Raw genomic sequence first — 20,825 nt, forward strand, 5'->3', positions numbered from 1 at the left:
TCTCCATCTTGAGGGGGAGTGTTAGAGTTATTAGTTCTCATGTCCTAGGGGTATTTCTGGAACTAGATATTAACTAGTTTCCTTATTATGTAATTTCTTCTTTTTCTTTCTTTTTACCCTTTACCTCCCTAGGGAGGTTGGATGTAATATGTCAAGACATCATATTTGAGTAATATAGGAGTGGAGGGAGAAATCCCAAGACACAACTTACAACCGAGACTCATTCTCCTCCTTGTTCTTCCTCCTCTTCTTCTTCTTCTTCTTCTTCTTCTTCTTCTTCTTCTTCTTCTTCTTCAACTTCTTCTTCTTCTTCTACTTACACTCTCAATCTCAATCTTAACTAAATTTACAATCTTCCTCACATAACTACATCCTTCACCTTCGGCAACACCCTCATGTACTCAAGGGCTTACAACTGCCACCTCACCATACCAAACACAACAAGCCTCTCATCGCCTGCTCAACCACTACCACACCATCAACAGTACATATCCACAGCTACTGCCCATTGCCCTGACAACTGTACATGTTGCTCGTGAGGATACAACATCAACATACCTTGTTTGTCAACCAAGTCAACTCGGAAGCTTGTTGATCACTGTAGCCTTCAACTGACAGCTGCCTACTGTCACTGCTGACTGTATCTTGACAACTGCCAATTGTAACTGAAGACAACCAATACATGGCTTTCAGCTATGCTAACTCTGCTCGTCCTCCAATTGACCATCCGTATACCTGCAATCTCAGCTCATCTGAGTGAGTGTGTTGACCATCAAGAATACCAACACAAGCTCACAGCTCAACTGATCTTCTTGGCTGACGGTGTTGACAACAATGACAACATAATGTAGTTCTAGATTGGTAGGAGACCAACTAGGAGCCAACAACCAGGATCTGCCATGAACAGGGTAGTTTGAATAGGTCAAAATAAGTGTTTTTGGTTAAATTAGGGTTATGGTTTAATGGGACCTAATGTTTGATGGTAGGGTTTTGCTAAGTTGATGTAGAGGAGTCTTCCACTGAAGTTATTGTTAAGTTTTAACAAGTCTAGGCCAATTACTCGAGATTCCTGATTGAATGGAGGAATCTAGGGTTTAGGATGATCAGTTTGGGCTACGATTTGGATCGAGCTCTCCTTAGGATGAGAGAGTGATTCGGTCCAAGTATGGGCAGATTCTGATCGTTGGAGAGGTCTATGGAGGTTTTAGGGTTTTGGAAAACTCAAAAACAAAAAGGAGAAAGTTAGGGTTTGGTGGTTTAAATAATTAGAAGAATAAACGTTAGGGTTGGGATGAATCAAACTTACTGTTGTTGCAGAATTCCCTTGGCAGCAGCTTGTTTGATTGAGAAACTTGAATAAAAACCCAATCTTTAACTAGAACTTGAAAGAGAGCTTCAAAAGAACCACATGGGCTTCACACCGCAAGGTGTCAATTGGATCAAACACCAATCCCACCAACGAACCACCCAGGTTTCCCACCGCAAGGTGTCAATCGGATCAAACACTGATCCTGCCAGCCTTGATCAAACACAAAACAAAAATCTTCAATGGAGAAGAAGAGCAACAAAAGCTTTTCATTAATATCAAAATTCATGTTCCATACTTGCCCCCTTATAAACTTATATAAAAGACTCGAAAATAAACTCCTACACTAAAAAGAAAAGGCCTAACCCAATCCTTAACCTATTAGGTAACCTAAACTAACTAGGAAAGTGAAATAACAAAGGAAATAGACTCAAAACATGGCTGAACTTATAGAGTCTTAATCCAGCCCAACTTAAATAGTCACAGGACCACTTAACCAAGTCACATGATCACTTAAGTGATCACATGACCACTAATTACATAAAAATAAAATGAAGGAATCCCATAAGCAACCTAATTGCCCATATTTTAGGCTCATAAAAGTGGCCTATTACATAAAAAAAAAAAACCGTGGGATCAAAGGCCCAACATGTATATAACCAAACCCTAGACTTATTCCTAAGCAAACAAGCCCTATTTGGTGATGAATCTGCATCACAACAACAACTCATTGCAAGTTGTGCTCAACAGTTACATCCCACGCGTATACTTTCCAGGTATTAGTCATATTATAAGTGTACATATATGTATAACTTAGGGCTATAAAGGTCAAAATACAGAAGATAAGAGGGGTAAAAGTGACACTATAGAAACATGCAGGGCTAGAAAACAGAAATTATTGAAATGTATAAAATGGAGGGAAGGGCTAGATCATCATGTTTTCGGTTTAGGCCCCTCTGGCACATGAGGTGATTGGCCACCCTATACCTCAAGGGGCACCTTGACAACTATGGTTTCTTTAATGGCCTGCAATATGGGTTGAGAGTAGGAATACAAGTCTTGTTATATTTTAGGAGTTCAATATAAATTCTCTATTATGTTTCCCAATAGAAGTAGGACTGATTAAAAGATTAGCTCCTTAGTTTGTATTTTCTGTTTTAGTCTTTGAGAGTCCTTTTTGAGTTTGGGTGTGAAGTTCCTACTTTTGAGATGTATTGGACTGTTATATATAGGTTCTGTACCCTGCCCTTGGAGGCCTACGAATTTTATAAATAAATTATGGACTTTCCCTTCTGTCTGGCCATGTGGATTCATGGACCTGTGTATGGATTTCCTCCAATCTAAGGTGAACGCAGTACCCTGCCCTTAGAGTCTAGAATGGATTCCTTAGAGTGCCTTCTATCTTTCAAATTCATCTCTGTACTTCAAGGTATTCTCAGGGTTTAAAGTATTGGTAGCGGGTATCGTATCAAAAAGATGATATTAAGAGATGTATCGTATTGTATCGTATCAAAGAGACGCAAGATACACATGGAAATGTTTAGGATACATGCAAAATACAGTTTTGAAGCATAAAATACTATAAATAAGTAATATATAAAATATATCATGTATAAAGAGGAGAACAAAGTGGTCACAGGATCAAGTCTGGAAACAGCATCTTTGCAATAGCAGGGGTAAGGCTGCGTACATTATAACCCTCCCCAAACCCCGTAGTGGTGGGAGCCTCGTGCACTGGGTACGTCCTTTAAAGAGGAGAACACAGCACAAAAGACAAGTGAATTCAAATTAATTACATATAAAGAATGAAGTTTCTTAGTTGTACTAATACCAAAAAAAAAATGTCATTTTCAGTTTGGGAAGATTTAGGGTTTATATGCACACATCATTGCAATTTGCACCCAAAAAAAACAAACTAGTTTGATGCAATCATTCAAGTTGTTTTTTACTAACCTAGTGATCCTTTGCAAAATACGACACAAAAAAAATCAAAATTTGAGCAAAAGATTCAAAATTTTGATAGAGAAGTGTTCTGGTTTCGATCCTTTATTGCAGGTTGTTAAATCACCAAATGATGATGAAATCAACACTACTAGAGTCGCTTTTGCTAGTAGAAACAAAGAATCAAATTGATTTTGACAAAACAAAATTGATTACAATGCGTTACAGGAACTCTTGGCAAGTGTTTTGAGTCATTGATCGAGTTATATAGTTTATAAGAGATGTATCAAGTGTATCGACAAGTATCAACCACATCAGGGCACGTAACCCGAAACAGTTGATACTTTTTTTAGGTATCGTATCGTTTAGTATTGGTGGATACGTTAAGATACCGTATTCTAGATCATAATTCTGCCACAGCAGGTCAGAACATTCATTCTCTGTTTTTCAAGTTTATTGCTACTTATTCTGCTACTCCGTAGTGACCCTGTGGCTTTGATTCACTGTTTCTTCTCAGATTTCATAAGGTCAATTACCATCAAATCCTGGTCTTCATCTAGAATTGAAAATCTTTCCTAAAATTTCGCAAGTTATGTTCACAATTTCCAGAGTTCTATGCTACTATATTCAATATAATAAGATAACCAAATCTGTTTTTGTTAATTCCTACTCCATTGATCTGTTTTACCCTTTAACCTGTCCTAATCCTGAAGAATCTCTTACCTTAATTCAAATTAGGGTTAAGGGTTCAATTTCCTCATTAGAACTTGAGTAAGATACAGATCACAATCCTTTCTATTGCTGGCCCAAGATTAATCCTGTCACATATCTATAACTGTTGGTATTTTATCTATAAATTTCCAAAACCGCATGGAATTCATGAGATATCAATTCATTAAATAGGGAACTTAAAAACATCTATAATGACATCAAAATCAAACCAAACATGCAAATTTGATCACCAAAATAGGGCCCAAAGAGAAGCTAGAGGGATACTGCCTTGACTCAATTCAAATTACTAAAGTACAATAAACACACACACACAAACAAAAAAAAACTGAAAGATGATAATAAACTTACAACACAAAACGAACACTAAAACTGATTACAATCAACTTCGGCAACAAACAACAAAGTAGAAGCCAATTGTCAAAAAGCCACATGCAATCTCAAATTTAAGATATTGGATATCCCCAAATCCCAATCTAGGAGTGATGCAGGACAATCTTGGGCCGGGCCCAACTGGTGTACTACATTGGACCAACCCAAATCCAGAAGAACCGAGTCCAGTTTGAGTGTTTGGATCTAGTAGGATTTTAGGAATTTTATTTTATTTGAGAAATTATTATGTAATCTTTTATTTTAAGGTAGTTATTAGACACATAGGGAAATTTCCAATTTGAGTTTTATTGGGTTTCTATTTTAGTTAGCCTGGTTTTATTAAGTAATTAGGAGTCTTTATTTTTGGGTGCCTTTTATTTCTCTTTATATATGATGTAATTCCCCATCGTTAGGGATATGCAAGAATGAATTGAAAAAAAAAAGTGAGCCTGTGCGTGTGCGCACACCCCCCCCCCACCTTCTTCTTCTTCTCACGGCTCCTTCTCCCCCCCCCCCCCCCCCTCTGATTTCTTCTCAGATTTCCCCTCTCCTATTCTTTCTCCTGCTAATCTGATTTCTTTCTATCTTTTCTTCTTCTCCTATTCTATCCCCCATTATCTGGTATCAGAGCCCAAACCTGGGTGAATCTCTTCCCCTCTCTCTCTCTCTCTGATTCTTCATCCTCTCATTCTCTCTTCCCTGCTATTTCCTCAATCTCACTTTTCCCCATTCTATTCTTCGTCCTTCTATTTCCTCTTCGCTGCAGTTGTGACCGAACTTCAACAGCAACCATACCACCAAGCCCCACAACAACTTCCGCTGAATCCCCAACCCATACTTTCGTAATTTCGTTTCCCATCTATTACAGACCAAAAAAAAAAAAAAAAGGAGTCGTCTCTGTGGAAACAGAGGTAGAATCGAAAACCCAGACCCCAATCCCATCCCTTTCGATTCCCTGAGCATAATCCCCAACCCACCTTCTTGATGCCGCCAAAACCAGGAAAAAGACAAAATATATATATATATATATATAATCGAAGCCAAAAAAAAGAAGGGCATATACCTGGTTCGTAGTCCTCCTTCCACGATTCAACTCCCCGTAGTCGATCAGCTCCCTTGCACCGTCGCCATCCATCGAAGTCATGAAGCCCCTCCTTCCTCGCAGCGCCTTCCTCCATTCTTCCTCTCTGGTTTGACAGAATCAGACTCCAAGTAGAAGACGGTAATAATTCCCCCCTACCCACGATCTTACTTTTCTCTTTTCTTATTTTCTATTCCTAAACTGCCCCTCAGTCTTTTATTAATTCTGTTTTATCCTTTTATTCACCCACTTCCCAGTTTTGCCCTTCACCTTATACGTGGGAGTCCATCCCCTTTTGTGTTAGTTGTTGCACTTGCCATAATTACAATTCTGCCACCGTCCTTATAAACTTCATTGTATTTACAAATTACAATTGTGCTTTCAATGTTCTCCAAACCACAACCCAACCGAATTCTTTTAGTTACAATCTGCCAGCTGCTCTGTCCTATAACTGTGAAAGTGTTGCATCAAGTGTTTTCTCCTCATAGATTTGTTGAAAAGATCAAGATATGTCATCAGTCTGCTATTGTTTGTCAAGCTTTTGTACAGTATCAGTCACTCCTGAGTGCTGTTTCAGCAAGCAATATTCTTCAAGGCCGTAATATTTATGATGATTGTTGTACACTGAACATCCAATTTGCATGCCTACATGAGGTACAATTGAACTACAAACGGTCAGCGGGTTTCATGAACACATCCGTGCCTTCAGAACAGAAAGACAGGAAAACTATGATTGAAGCATCACCGACTGAATCACTTCTAGGAAATTCTATTGCGTTGACAAACAACTCTACTGAAGATGTCTTTGTTAAAGAGATTCACGTCGACAAAGTTGAAGCCCCAAAAGACAAGACAAATGGATTAACACAAGTGGAAGAACAAATTGAAACTGGACGTGATGATCGAGAAGAACTGAACGGCCCGATCAAGGTTGCAACCAAAGAACTAACCAATGGTCCGATTGCAGTGGCAAAACCCCGCCATCGGATTCCAATCAAAATCATATCATTTGTGTACAACCATCAAGAGATCGTAGTGGCTGATCGGAAGATGTGCAGGATCACCATCCCAACTAAGCTTTTGATCGTGGATGTTGATCGAGTAGTGCTGATCCTTTCCTTCTTTAAAACTCGTGGACGAGTTTTTCTCAACATCGGGCGAGTTGATGCAGGACAATCTTGGGCCGGGCCGACCTAACTAGTGTACTACATTGGACCGACCCAAACCCAGTTGAACCGAGTCCAGTTTGAGTGTTTGGATCTAGTAAGATTTTAGGAAGTTTATTTTATTTGGGAAATTATTATGTAATCTTTTATTTTAAGGTAGTTATTAGACACATAGGGAAATTTTCAATTTGAGTTTTATTGGGTTTCTATTTTAGTTAGCCTGGTTTTAGTAAGTAATTAGGAGTCTTTATTTTTGGGTGCCTTTTATTTCTCTTTATATATGATGTAATTCCCCATCGTTAGGGATATGCAAGAATGAATTGAAAAAAAAAGTGAGTTTGTGCGTGTGCACACACCCCCCTTTCTTCTTCTTCTCACGGCTTCTTCTCCCCCCCCCCTTTGATCATAGTCTGAAATCTCGCGGCCGAGATTCTCGGTTTTTTCAAAAGCCGAGTCGAGATGGCAAGGGAAACAGAAAAGTACCATATCTCGGCGAGATCTCGTCTCGATATCATCTTGAACTTTTATTGAAAAACAGAAGACAAATTGCAAGATCTCGGGTCGAGTGTCGGATCTCGGTTGCTGGATATGGGTCACTTCACTCACTTTACCCATTTAACTTAAAATGTTAGGCATATACATGCTGTAAACAGCAAGGTTCAACAGAACCTTGCTTTCTATTATTTGGCTCTCTTCTCTCTAACTCTCTTCTTCTCTCAATCTTCTCTTCCCCCCTTCATTTTTTGGTTGGCTTGAAACATTTGGAAGCTGAATTTGGTGGCAAAGTGAAGATTGCAGCTCAATTTTGGAGGATTGCTCAAGTTTGTGAAGGTGTTTGATGGTTTGTAATGCTTATTAACTTGTTTTCCTATTAATTAAATGTTTTGTTTGAGTTCTATGTACATAAATTATGTCATTAATGTATATACTATGCTATTTTAATACGTCGCCGCCTACCAACTAAGGGTCCGATGTAAAAGTCATATTTGGACTTTGTTTTTGCAAAATCTAATAATGCCATTGTGTTTAAATGGCCTAAAATAGGTTGTCTACTGATTTTCAGACCCAACAGAGGTTTAAAACCCACCGAGATGGGCTTCCGAGTCGGGAAAAAAAAAAAGTGCACAAACTCGCCGAGATCTCGGCCCAACTCGGTTTTTTCAAAGGCCGAGATGGCCCCGAGACCCAAGATTTCGGACTATGCCTCTGATTTCTTCTCAGATTTCCCCTATCCTATTCTTTCCCCTGCTAATCTGATTTCTTTCTATCTGTTCTTCTTCTCCTATTCTGTCCCCCATTAAGGAGCTACTTCGATGCTCCAGCATGGCCCAAAATACTAAGCAACTTAAGAGATTAGTGGGGTCCATCGTAATACTAGATCTTGAATATGTCCAAAATCAAGGTTTTCTCCATAATGGTTATAATTATTGAAGTATATCCCAAAAGCTTAAGCTGTTGGTAGACAGGCCCAACTGGTATATGAAGTCATCCATGGTCCCAGAGTGAGTCGACGTGGGATTATTCCCAGCACTACCCTACACGTGTTGCCCCTCTTTTGAGTGGAAATATACGTCAATACATGGCATAAGTGGCCCCTCTTTGGGTGACCTTACACATATTAAATTAACATAAAAGGCCTGGTGCTTTGATACCATATTGAATAATCCATCCCAAAAGCTTAAGTTGTTAAGTGGAGAAGCCCAACTTGTATATAAAGTCATCCTATGTCCCAGAGTTAGTCGATGTGGGATTATTCCCAACAAGAATACTCAACAGATCAGTAGGATTCATTGGACCCACTGGCACCATGTGGACCCCCTTGGAATATGCCCTTTCTACTTGGGAATGGATTATCTTGCTCATAGTTCGAGAACTCGCGAGATCTCGCCGTGATCTCGTCGAGTTTCTCGGTTTTTGGAAAAGCCGAGACGAGACTGCCTACGAGCCTCAAAAGTGCAATATCTCGGCGAGATCTCGGATCTCGGTTTCGACCCATTATTTTAACCCACCTACCACTTAAATACCTTACCTAATTGGACAAACTTGACATATCTCGGCGAGATCTCGGATCTCGGGTCCAGATCTCGGGTTGACCCAAAGTTGAGGCTTCGAGTTGGAAAAAAAAAAATACACCAACTCGCCAAGATCTCGACTCGTCTCGGTTTTTCCAATAGTCGAGTTGGTACCGAGACCCGAGTTTTAGTACCTTGATCTTGCTTCATGTGTTAGGACATCTCCAGGATATACCAAAATACCCACTTATGTAGAAATTAATAGTCCTAACAGCTATGATCTAGATAGAGATAGAAATTGCAACAATCTTCGGAAAAGACCTACTAAATATTGAACCGTGGGGCCAACTTCAATACAATTAATCTAGTAAATGTTAGAACAATATAGCAAATGAACAAGGGTACTGATTTTACCACAAGAAAAGAGAAATTATAATTTTAACACAATAAAAGAAACTGACCAAGATTATCTTCGTTATAAGGATATTTGCCTTTGACAAGTGTCTCCACAAACATTACAGCAAGCTCAGATCCACAAGTAATCTGAAAAATACCTGATGCATCAGTATATCAATGTAATATATCATCTAAAATAGCCATAAAAACCATATGGAGTAAGACAACTAATTCACTAAAATTTATACTGCATTTTTTGTCAAATACATTGGTTCATCAACGCAATAGAAAATTGAAACAGATGACACAATTAAGACAGATATTACTTTAAAGCTAAGAGCACTAGTCCAAGATTCAAATATGGATCAGATCTGATTGCCAATTCTTAGTGCCAAATCTTTAAGATACAGTTCTCAAGTCACCAAGTTATTTATTATAAATAGATCCCGAAGTTGTTTTGTGAGCCAGCTCCAATGTTAACACACATAATATTAACAGATATATTGCTATCTATTATTAAATGGCTCTCGCTCTCTCAGAGCGAAGAAAATAAAAACCAACTTTACTTGGAGATGAGATGTGAAAAAGCGTAACCTGCCCATTTTTCAGTTGGGTACAGGCACCTGATTGAAGGATATCCAAAGCTTCATCATATCTCTCAGCAGATACGTATCTGTCATCAAATAGGATAGGTCTCATCAGCATGCATCACTTAATTTAAGGAAAAAAAGCGAGATAATGTGGCTGTACAACATTAGTTACTTCATATGTCTACCATATTACTTGGAAGAGGGTACACAAGAGGCACTAGTCTGACAATAAACAGTACTATGTATAGACCACATAGAAATGAAAATCTCATATTGATAACATTCGCTTTACAATCACAAACCCCAAATTTTGTATTTGAAAAACGAAGCATCATCACCCCAACCCCCGATCCGGCTAGCTCAAGGTTCGAGAACTCGCGAGATCTTGCCGAGATCTCGCGAGTTTCTCGGTTTTGGGCAAAACCGAGTCGAGTTCCTAGTCGGTACAAAAACTACAATTTCTCGACCGAGATCTCGCCGAGATCTCGAGATCTCGCCGAGATCTCGGTGATATCTCGAAGGTGAAAATCATGGTTTTTTTAGTACAAAAACCAAGATCTCGGAGATCTCGGCGAGATCTCGGTTGGGCCCAAAGATGCTAGTTAGTTGTATTTAGCCCAATTTTCACCCAAAACCATTTCCAACATAAGAGAGAGCAGAACAAGTTCTTAGGCTCTAAACCAAGGGGAAAACCTCTCCTTCAAATTTCTTCTTCTTTCTTTCGATTGTTGGATGGAATGCACTTGTTTAGAGTTAGATTGAAGTGCCAAAGTGAAGATTCAAGTGCCAATTTGGAGCATCATCACCTATTTGCAAGATTTCAAAGGTGTTTTGGAAGCAAAGAAACACTCACATCTGTCATATGCTCGGGAGGAGGACAACAAGATATGAACACCATGCTTACAAGTTTCGAAGCCGATATAAGGATGAATTTCTTGTTCAATCTCATTTTATGTAACAAATTAAGTGAACATTGATGTAATGTACATTTATTTGAATGTTTTGATTGCTAATTTGCTATGTTTTACTAAATTATATATAGATTATGTTGTTTTAGACTTTTAGTACGACTGCCGCCTACCAACCTATGGTCCAAAGTGAAACTCATATTTGGACTTGTTTTTGGAAATCTGGGCATGCCATTGTGTTTAAATGGCCCGAAATATTGGATACCAAGTTTTGACCCAAAATATGTGTACAACCCACCGAGTTGGGGTCCGAGTCAAAAAAAAAAATTGCACCAACTCGCCGAGATCTCGGCGAGATCTCGGCTCGACTCGGTTCGGCCTAGCCGAGATGCCACCGAGACCCGAGTTCTCGAACCTTGGGCTAGCTTGCTTGCCGCTTAAGGCGCGTTGCGTGGCCGGCCTCTCCTCATGGTTTGAGATATCCCCCTTGACCTCCCTTCCCCAAATCTTTGCTTTAATGCTCCTTCTATTCCAACTGGCATAGCAAACTAAAAACCAGTCGGAAGGCTTCCGAACTGTTAAGCAAGCCATTATTAGCCTTAACGAATAATTGGATCTTCTTTGGGTGGAGGAAAGTGCCCCCCCCCCCCCACTCTTGATGTAGATGAATTGATGGGCGGTTTCCTCAGCTAAAATAACCCCTTCTTTCGTTCGATTGCCTCAGCCACTGATACAGATGTTGGCTACTCATAGACATTCTCATATCATACAGAATCTACTGGAAAGCACTAGTTACTTCATATGTCTACCATATTACTTGGAAGAGGGTACACAAGAGACACTAGTCTGACAATAAACAGTATTATGTATGAACCACATAGAAATGAAAATCTCTTATGGATAACATTTGCTTTAAAATCACAAACCCTAAATTTTGCATTGTAAAAAGCTAAGGGAAGATATGTATTGGTGCTCCCAAAAAAAATGAAAAAACAGGAAAATGTATTAACCAAAACAATGAAAAAGTAAACTAAGACAACAACTCAGCCTTATCCCAACTAAATGGGGTCAGCTACATGGATCCTTGCAAAGACAGAGACTAAAAAATAATAAAGGGAAAGAGCACAAGAACATCTGCAGAAAACACAATAAAAGCCACCTAAAAGGAGTCGGCAACATGTATCAAGGTCCTCCAAACATCTCTATTCAAGGCATGCCCACCCATTCAACCAGTAATAACAAGCAGTATTCAATTATAAAAGGTTTTGTAAACTAATAACAAGCAGTAAATCAAACATAAAGATGGGGTGCATGCCCACCCATTCAACAATGGAATCAATAGAACAGTTATATTCTGGCACTCCACCCATGAAACAAAATTACAACTGATAAAAAGACTGTACGTAACCTACCATAACAAGTTAACTAAAAAAATGATGATGCTTTTACCTTGCTGTAAAGGTCTTGTACATCTGTTGAGCTCCATAGTAGTTACCATCATCTACAATTTTCTCCAACTTCTCTTGGGTCTGTATTTTTTAACAACAAAAATAGTGCTATCAAATTAGAATCTAGAAGTGCCCAATAACAAACTGTCCTGTCGATTTCCTGATTAACTCAATGATGCCTACTAAGACCCATGGAAAAAAAAAAAACCCATAAAGAATAAAAATTTGAAATCTCTAGACGCTCAGACATAAACACGATGGCTCTCTTGATTCTAGTAACAAGACTAATAAGACCAGATTTTGCATAGCACTTGACGGATAGAGAGGGAAAACGTTAATAAATAAACGATAAATAATGGCAAATAAAGTGAGATTTATTCAATTCGGCCGGTTGTGACAGAGAAAAAAAACAAAATTTGTAGTTATATTTAAAACGAATTCGCAACATTTCATTTTGGAAATTTAATTCCTAATGGCGCAAAGTTGTACTCGATAAAGCAAATAAGCTAAAATGTCACCAAATTTAACCTGATTCGTTCTCTTCGTGCTTTAATTTTGCAAAGGAAAATATGAAATTTCCTGGCGATGCAAAATTTATCAATTGATCTCTTTGACATTCATGGTTCGATATCTCCCCCTTATCGGAGCTAAAGTTCATACTTTTTACCACAAGTTCGTGAATCAAGAATGAAGAATGTTATGCAAACAATCGATAAACATATCAATTGATACAATTTCACAACGGAAATCAAACCCATTGCAATCATCAAACTATCTAATCAAGCAGCTAACACGAAATAATAACTTCAAAGTTTTAACTAATTCGAACCTCCTGTGCCGGAGGCAATACTCCTTTTTTGATCCTCTCTCTCGACATGATCCCCTCTAGGTCTAACAGATTTCGCCGGAGACCGTTCCGAAAAGCGCACTTTCGGGTTTTATTCCTGCATTTGCATACAGAACCGACCGTCTACGATCTTTACGTATTTTGTACCTTACCCAATTTAAGAATTTATATGTAGCAGACAGATCCGAATTTGACCCGAAGGTAATGTCATCCTCTTTTTTATTTTTTTTTGGGTAAAAACAATGTCATCCGCTCCCATTCACTAAAACCATGCAACGGCAGTTCGGGATGGAGATGTCGACACGTGGCATCTCGGACTATGCCAAGTTCAATAAGACATGAAAAGACACAACAAAAATCAATCAACTCGAATCGTTGGATGTCTGAACTGCCATGTGTCAAAATCTCCACCCTGAACTGTCGCACTGCACGCTTAGGGAGTTGGAGAGTATTAAAATCTATGTTTAGAATCCAATAAAAGAAAAGGAACAGACATAAAAAAAAAAAACGAAAATCATTATAAATAAAGGGCATGAGATTGCTACTTGGTCGCATGGTCTCTACACCAGCGTCTAGGCCAATGGGGAAGCACATCATGGTATCCACTCAGGGGGCAAGGGTGTCATTTTACAGTGCCATGTGAGAGGGTGTAGAAGAGACCACCAAGGAAGGATATTTTCCCATAAATTGATAATTGGTTAATGCATTTTTTTCTCTTCAATGACATCTTTTTTTTCTTTTCTTAATTTCCAAACATCGCCTAAAGGAAATTGCTTTTTTTTTATAAAGAAAAGAAAAAAATATATTACAAAGAAGAAATAATTTATTTATTTTTTTGGTAGAAAATGAACTATATATTCGAAGAGCGTGAAAAACGCATGGTATCCGAGTTACATAAGTCAGATAGTCCGACACGCAACGGACCTTGCCCTCTGTGCCAGGGAGTTAGCCACGCTGTTAATCTCCCTGGGAATGTAAGAAAAAGTGCAAGATAAGGGGTATGTAGATAAGAGTTTGATGTCCTGAATAAGAGCCAAGACCGCTATGATGGTAGTTAGAGGGGATTTGTCCTTAAGAAGGGACACCAGCACTTGATTATCACTCTCAACTAGAAGATGATCAAAGCCTTCAGCAATTCCCTGTAGAAGTCCAGCCCGCATTGCCAAAGCTTCTCCTTGAAGAATGGTGTTGAACTTAATTGGCTCTGAGCACATGAAGAGAGGATCCCCCAAATTGTCCCTAAAGACAAAACCAATGCCACAAGTCTCATCAGTCAACGAAGCATCAGTGTTTAGTTTCTGCATGTGTTCAGGAGGAGGAGTCCAATATGCATTGTCTCTGTTAATCCTCAGCTGCTGAGTCTCAGTAGTGACCCTCTTGGAATGAAGAACGGAGAACTCCTGAAATTCCTTATTCGCAGAGAGAATAACAGCCTTGGGGGAGGCCAACTGTCCGTTAAAGACCAAATTATTGCGGGCCTTCCATAGGTTCCAACAAATAAAGGAGGACAACCCTATAACTTCTTTGGTAGGCTGAAAGGTAACAGGGGAAATGGAGCTCTAGCTGCTAATAACTTGGGTGAGGACTGGGTTTTGAAGAGGAGGAATGTAAGTAAGCTGGGAACCATACCAAGTCGCCTTAGCAAAAGGGCAGTCGAGGATAATGTGGTCTATTGTTTCCTCGGCTGCTCCACATCTCAGGCATTATGGGTTTACCTTGCAATGTCGCCTAATGAGAGCTGCACCAATTGCAATACCATTAGCACAGGCCCTCCATAAGAAACTTCTAACCTTAGGAAGAGAATAAGAATTCCATATAGATCTCCAAACACACTTAGGGACCTTGCTGAGCGATCCAGTAGTGGAAGAGGAGGGGAGGGTAGCACGTTTAAGCTCCTGCTGATTGCAGAGAAAATGGTAACAAGATTTTGCCGTGTAAATTCCATTCCTAGATCCACTTCACACCTGATAATCCTAGAAGGAAAGAGACTGAGTTGAATGTTCAGGATCGCCTGTCTGTCAATAGGATGGAATAGAGAGGTAATCAGTTCCAAGTTCCAAGATCTGTTAGCCTCATCAATTAGCTCTGAAACAAATACCACTCGATGCTCACCATAATCAGGAATTTGAAGCCGAAGGGAGGGAGAGGAGGGGAGCCAAGCATCCTCCCAAATCCCGATGTTCTTTCCATCCCCCACCATCCAAACTAGACTGTCCAACAAAACCTTACGCCCCTCGATCACACTACGCTAGGCCCATGAAGGGGAAGATCCAAGACGAGCTTCCAGGATAGAAGAAGTTGGGTAGTACAGCTGTTTCAAAATAGTAACCCAGAAAGAGGAAGGATACTTCCACAAGCGCCAAGCCAGTTTGCCGATAAGAGCTTTATTATGAATTGAAGGATCCTGAAACCCAATACCTCCATTCTCTTTAGATTTGCACAAACGATTCCAAGATATCCAGCTGATCTTATGAGAGTCTTCAGTAAAAAACTAACTATTTGTTTGCTATTACATACTTTAAAAGTAGAAATCTTAAAGTTTTGGGTTACTCTTGCTACATCCAGGAATAAAGTTAAACAGTTCCAAGGTATTTTAACATGGTCCGGAGAACTAAGGTAGAGCTATAAAAAAGCAAAATCCCAATCAGATAAGCCTAGTTGTGGGTTTGAAATGCATGCATAAAGTAAAACAAGGCAATAAACATCAATAGTATGAATAGTGTGCCTCGCCCCAATGATAGGCGGAAATTCTGGCCCTGTATATTTTAAGAATGCCTTTTTTTTATTTATAACAAGGGGTATCCGCACACATTGGCGCGTGGCCCGACTAATCCCCCCGACAATAGGTTGACCAACCGCGCCTATGGCTACACTAATCTTCTCTCACAACGGCCACTGGCTTGAGACTAAGGGATGGCTAGCCTAAGGAGGTGAAGATAGTGGGATTCGAACTTAGGACGTTCGAGTTTATAGCTCGCCCAGCTCGCCATTACGCCAACACCCCTTGGGTTGGAACATTTCAAAATTAATAATCAGATGCATTTGTAAATTATTTACACAATAATTGAAATTACATGAAATTAATTTTGATTTCTTTTTTTATTTAAAATCCTCAAACTTTATCTTAATATTTTTATATTTATAACACTTTTACATGTAGCATTAAAAACCATCTTTCTTTTTTTTTTTTTTAATTGTTGAGATTCCTAATGTTATAGCAACGTTCGAAAATTATTGGGGTGTTTGGGCACAAAGTGTTAATCTAGACTAAAACTTAAGAGAAAAAGAACGCTGCTTGGTCATTTGGTTGTTGCGTCTAGACACAAGAGTGTGCAAAAAGACCATTCAACCTCAGTGGAATCGAAAATCCCACCCAAATCAATACCTCTTTGTGTACTCTCATTGGCCCCCATGCTGTTGAAGGGGCTACACGACCAAATTATATAGACCTTTTGCATCTTTTGGATGATAGTGTGATACGGCAATTGGAAGAATGTGATTAATCATTGTGTTTTGATTTATTCAAACATTTGATTTGTATCATAAATGTTCATTTAACATTCTAAATCATCATAATCACAATGGTATAGTATCATCTAGGATTTAAACAAAAAAAAAACTAACTATTATATGCTTTAAAAAAATTTAGTTAGAACGATGAAGTGTTTTTTTGGGTAGAACTAATGATGAAGTTTAATATTGTAGACTTTGTAACCTATTTATTTTGATCGTGGCCATTCGTATAGTATTTTAAATAATAGAAAAGATGATGGTATATTTTGATCAAACATAAGATCATCATAAGCATCTTAAAGATTCTAACCAAAAGGCTACCACTAAACCTCAGTTTTTTCTACCAAAACAAAAACCGCAGTTTATAAATTTCCAGCATTTGATTTTGATCATGTCCTTAAATTTAGCAATCAAGTTTTTATAAACATGATGGTATTGTTTGATATTTGATTAGATTATTAGAAAACATCTAATCATGCAGTCAATGTTTCAATCATGTAAGAAACGGTCAAATTAATTAATGATCATAACCATTGGTCTAGTGTTTCCCCCCCTCCCAAAATTTTTTTTTGATCTAGTGGAGGTGTAGTGGGAGTGCAAGGAATGTTCACGTACGTGAGTGTACATGAACAACTCACAATCGTTCAGATAGAATCTATTATGTGGAAATGATCCATTTGAATGATTGTGAGTCATTCCCGTACGTGAACATTCACCCCCCTTGTCTAGTGGTTGATATAATTGAAAATACTAAATGAAGTGCCATGATTCAACTCAAAGATTAAACAAAAATGTAAATGTGATGGTTGAAAAGTACCTTGAAATTTGTGTATTTTAAAAGATAAAGAATTTTGAGATAATTTGGTCATGTACTTATATAGGGGTATTTTGCTGGAAATATATTTCATGTTTCACTTAACCAACGGTATTCAGGTTGCAACAATCCGACATTAAGTTCAATCCCAAGGATGTAACTTAGTTGGCAAGTGTGTGTGTCTAAATCAACATGCGTCTTGAGTTCGCTAGTCCCACGGGTTTTATGGTTCTCATAGAATCGTTGTTTACCTGATGCGTATGTGTAGGGGTGTTTGGATGTACCTGGGGGACTAGTCGGGTTGAAGGTCCATACATCCTCTTTACCAAAAAAAAAAAAAACAAAAACTCCAACACCAAGTTTCAATTGTTAGGTAACCATTAACAAAGGTACCCTTAACTTCAGGACCTCAAGTGGAATCGTTATCCTCTCCTGTTACAGCACGGTGCAGTAGCGCACCGTGCGGCGCTGCAGAGATCATGTGGTACAACGGGCCCCACATGGTGCACATGGCCTCTGCAACCATCGCACGATGCATTACAGCATCGTGCTGTAACAGGAGAGGATAAAAATTCACCTCAAGTGTAGTCTCCCTCTCTCTCTCTCTCCAAACCCCCCCCCCCTTAAAAAAAAAAAGAAGTCCTGATTTGTAATACTTTGCTTTCATGGAAATTGTGATGTTAAATCCCAATCTTGATACAAAAATAATCCGTTAATCAGTAATTTTTTCGGGATTAACTAATCATTAACAATTTATATGATTAGAATTCAATTCCAACGATGGTAATGTATAAGGAGTATACTCGAGTATTGATTAATCTATGAAATTATGTAATGGTGGCACATTAAAACCTCTGATTCAAGACAGATATACAAAAAAATTCCCATTGGAGACGTGACCGGTATTCCTAACAGAACACGTGAGTTTAAGCAAAACTCCAAAAAGGGTGAAATGGTCATTTATTGTCTCTGAGTCAGGGTGCAGGGGTGGCGTACACTACATGACCAGGTGACATCTTCTTTCCCCAAAAGAAGATCATAATAAGTTCAAATGAATTCGCAAGTCAAGAACCGAAGGAGCATGACGGGTCTTGCGTCTGTGATTTGTGTGTCTTTTATGGCGGGCCTGATGTTTTAAGCTGCTCTTTTGTTATTACTCTTTTTGTGTACATGATACTTCATATATATAAATACTAACTTTTAGATAAGTGTAAATAGTTTATTTTGGGTTCTCTAACAGTACTTTATTGTTCATGTAAATACTAACTTTTAGATAACTGTAAATAGTTTATTTTGGGTTCTCTAACCATACTTTATTGTTTGCTTTTTGTTAACTATTATTAACACGCCTCATAGAAGTCAAAAAATTAAGGGAGAATGTTCTCTGTGTTGGTGGTGCAGGCTGCGCCCAGACACATGGGGTAGGAAAAATGACCATCCTACCCCCTTGAATGACAGGTCCATGTGTCTAGACGCAGGCTGCTGCGACAAGGAGAACATCAACCCAAAAATAAAGATATATTTTTTTTGGGTAAATTACATATGCCTCCCCTGTACTTTGTCCTAATTACACATTCCTCCCCTTGATTTCCCACCTTACATACGATTCCCCTATAGTTTTCAAAAATTACTAATTCCTCCCGTCGTTAGCATCCGTCTAAGTGCCGACATGGCATAATTAGATTTTTATAATGCCCAAACTAACCCTTGGTCATTGTGAGATGACCCATTTACCCTTTTGATAAAAACCAAAATAAGAAGGAAAAATTTGCCCTTTCTCCTCTCCCAACTTCATCTTCAACCTCGAACCTTGTAATCGCAGCAACGATACCCCTACCAAAGGTGCTCGAGTATTTATGCTCACAAGTGACCATTGCCGCTCATTCAGATTGTTTCGGTTCTAAAACAAATTCCTTCCCAAACCGGTTTCTTTTTCTTTCTTTTACAATTATTAGAAGCCCTTCTCCATTCTTGTATTATAGGATTCAGTTTCTAGTTTTAAGTTTCGGGCAGCCAGCCCCCATTCTTGTATTTGTGGCTTGTTAACGCAGAGAGAGAGAGAGAGAGAGAGAGAGAGAGAGAGAGAGAATGGAGTTACTTCTTCTTCTGCTATCGAAACCCATTCCCACCTTTAGGCCTCAAATTCACCAACTTCTCTTCATTCCATACGGTTCTCTGCTACAAGGTATGCTCTCTTTGTGTGTGATTTCACGTACACCTTGAAAAAGCCTAGATTTATGAATTACCAGTGAAGACAGGAAACAAAAATTCCATTGAAAAGAGTGATAAAAAAACTACCAATTATGTTGGTGGAAGTGAATCTTTGGTGCTATTTTGGATGAGAAGGGAATCAAACACAAAATGCCTGTTAGAATTCAAGAAGGAAAGACATAAAAGCACTGCGAAATAAGAAGCAGAAAGAAAATAATCAGATCTTTCATCTTATCTCATCTATTGACAGATAAAAATTCAAAAGTGATAAACAAATAAAACAAAAAGAAAATTTAAATACGAGAATCTCTGCAATTGCATTGAATTCCGTCTTCTCCTTCAATCTCTCTTTCTCTCTAGTCTCTCCTTCCCAGAAATTGATTGCCCTCAGTGGGAGAAACCAAAGGGCTCCTTCGCCTCTCTGTTTCTTCTTCTTTCTTATTTTTCTCTCGGCAATTATGGAGAAGATGATTTAGATGAAAGACATAAATATAAACGTGGGTAGAACCAAGAGGTTCACGGGTGTTTTTTCTGTATGTGCGAGATGAGGTTGCGCACTGTTCGGTTTCTAATGTTTTAGTCCTACTCGGCAACCTTCGGTGATCTTTTACCAATCGGTATCCCTTCTTTCTCCTCTAATCTCTTCTTATTTGTTTGTGGTGGGGGCGGCGGCGTGCGGTGGTGGCGGTGATGGAGGCGCGTGGCAGTGGTGGCGGTGGTGGTGGTCTGGCAATGGAGTAGGAAAGATATGAGTGTTTTAGGTTGAAGATAATGAGAAAGGTAGAATTGAAAATGCAGTTTTAACTTGTTATTCTTGATTCCTACGTGATAGAACAAGAGATGCTCCAGCGTGTTCAAGCAGAGCCTTGGAAGATTGAAATCAACACCTTCTGCCGTGCTTTTCACGCGGTAATGGAAGCTATGATGATGAACCCATCTGCTTCGATCTTTGCGTGCGTGAATTTAAAGTTTTAGGAATAAGAGTCCGAGGAGGAGGAGGCGGCGGCAGGTGGTGGCGGTGGAGAAGGAGGCAATGTGGTGGTGGTGGTGGTGGTGGTGGTGGTGGCGGCGGTGGAGGAGGAAAGAAATGAGTGTTTTAAGGTTGAAGATGATGAAAAGGGTGTCATTGTAATTCAACTTGTGTTGTTTTAGAACAAGGGTAATATTGTCTTTTCAAATCATTAACTTACAAAGAAACTAACACCGTCACCATAAGGGATCAAAATGTAAGGTGGAAAAATCAAGGGGAGAAACGTGTAATTAGGGCAAAGTACAGGGGAGGCATATGTAATTTACCCATTTTTTTTTGGTAGAAAAAATTTAAAGATATTTTTGTTTGGGTTCAAAAAAATTAAAGATAAATTACTCCGCAAGAGAGACAGAGAGAGAGAGAGAGAGCGCGTGATTCTTATAGAAAAGTCGGAGAGGGCGGAGTCGAGAAGTTGCAATTTTTATTAACTTGAAAATTCCAGGGATCGTACCAAAAAAAAA

At 38.9% G+C, this 20,825-nt stretch overlaps 1 protein-coding gene across 2 annotated transcripts in view; it reads right to left on the minus strand.

Moving 5' to 3' along the window:
- The window catches only part of LOC122661428 (protein GET4), a 47,924-nt gene extending 35,067 nt beyond the window's left edge, over positions 1-12,857 (minus strand). For both annotated transcript variants that reach the window (XR_006332888.1, XM_043856816.1), the window contains exons 1-4: positions 12,779-12,857; positions 11,951-12,030; positions 9,598-9,676; positions 9,069-9,150 (exon numbers count right to left, since the gene is read on the minus strand). Coding sequence is in view for 1 of the 2 variants with exons in the window: in XM_043856816.1 (XP_043712751.1) it covers positions 9,069-9,150; positions 9,598-9,676; positions 11,951-12,030; positions 12,779-12,826 (289 nt within the window). In the remaining variant the exon portion in view is untranslated. The remainder of the gene's footprint in view (positions 1-9,068; positions 9,151-9,597; positions 9,677-11,950; positions 12,031-12,778) is intronic.
- Positions 12,858-20,825: the final 7,968 nt, after the last annotated feature.

The sequence above is a fragment of the Telopea speciosissima genome, chromosome 1 (assembly GCF_018873765.1).
Source record: "Telopea speciosissima isolate NSW1024214 ecotype Mountain lineage chromosome 1, Tspe_v1, whole genome shotgun sequence".
NCBI lineage: Eukaryota > Viridiplantae > Streptophyta > Magnoliopsida > Proteales > Proteaceae > Telopea > Telopea speciosissima.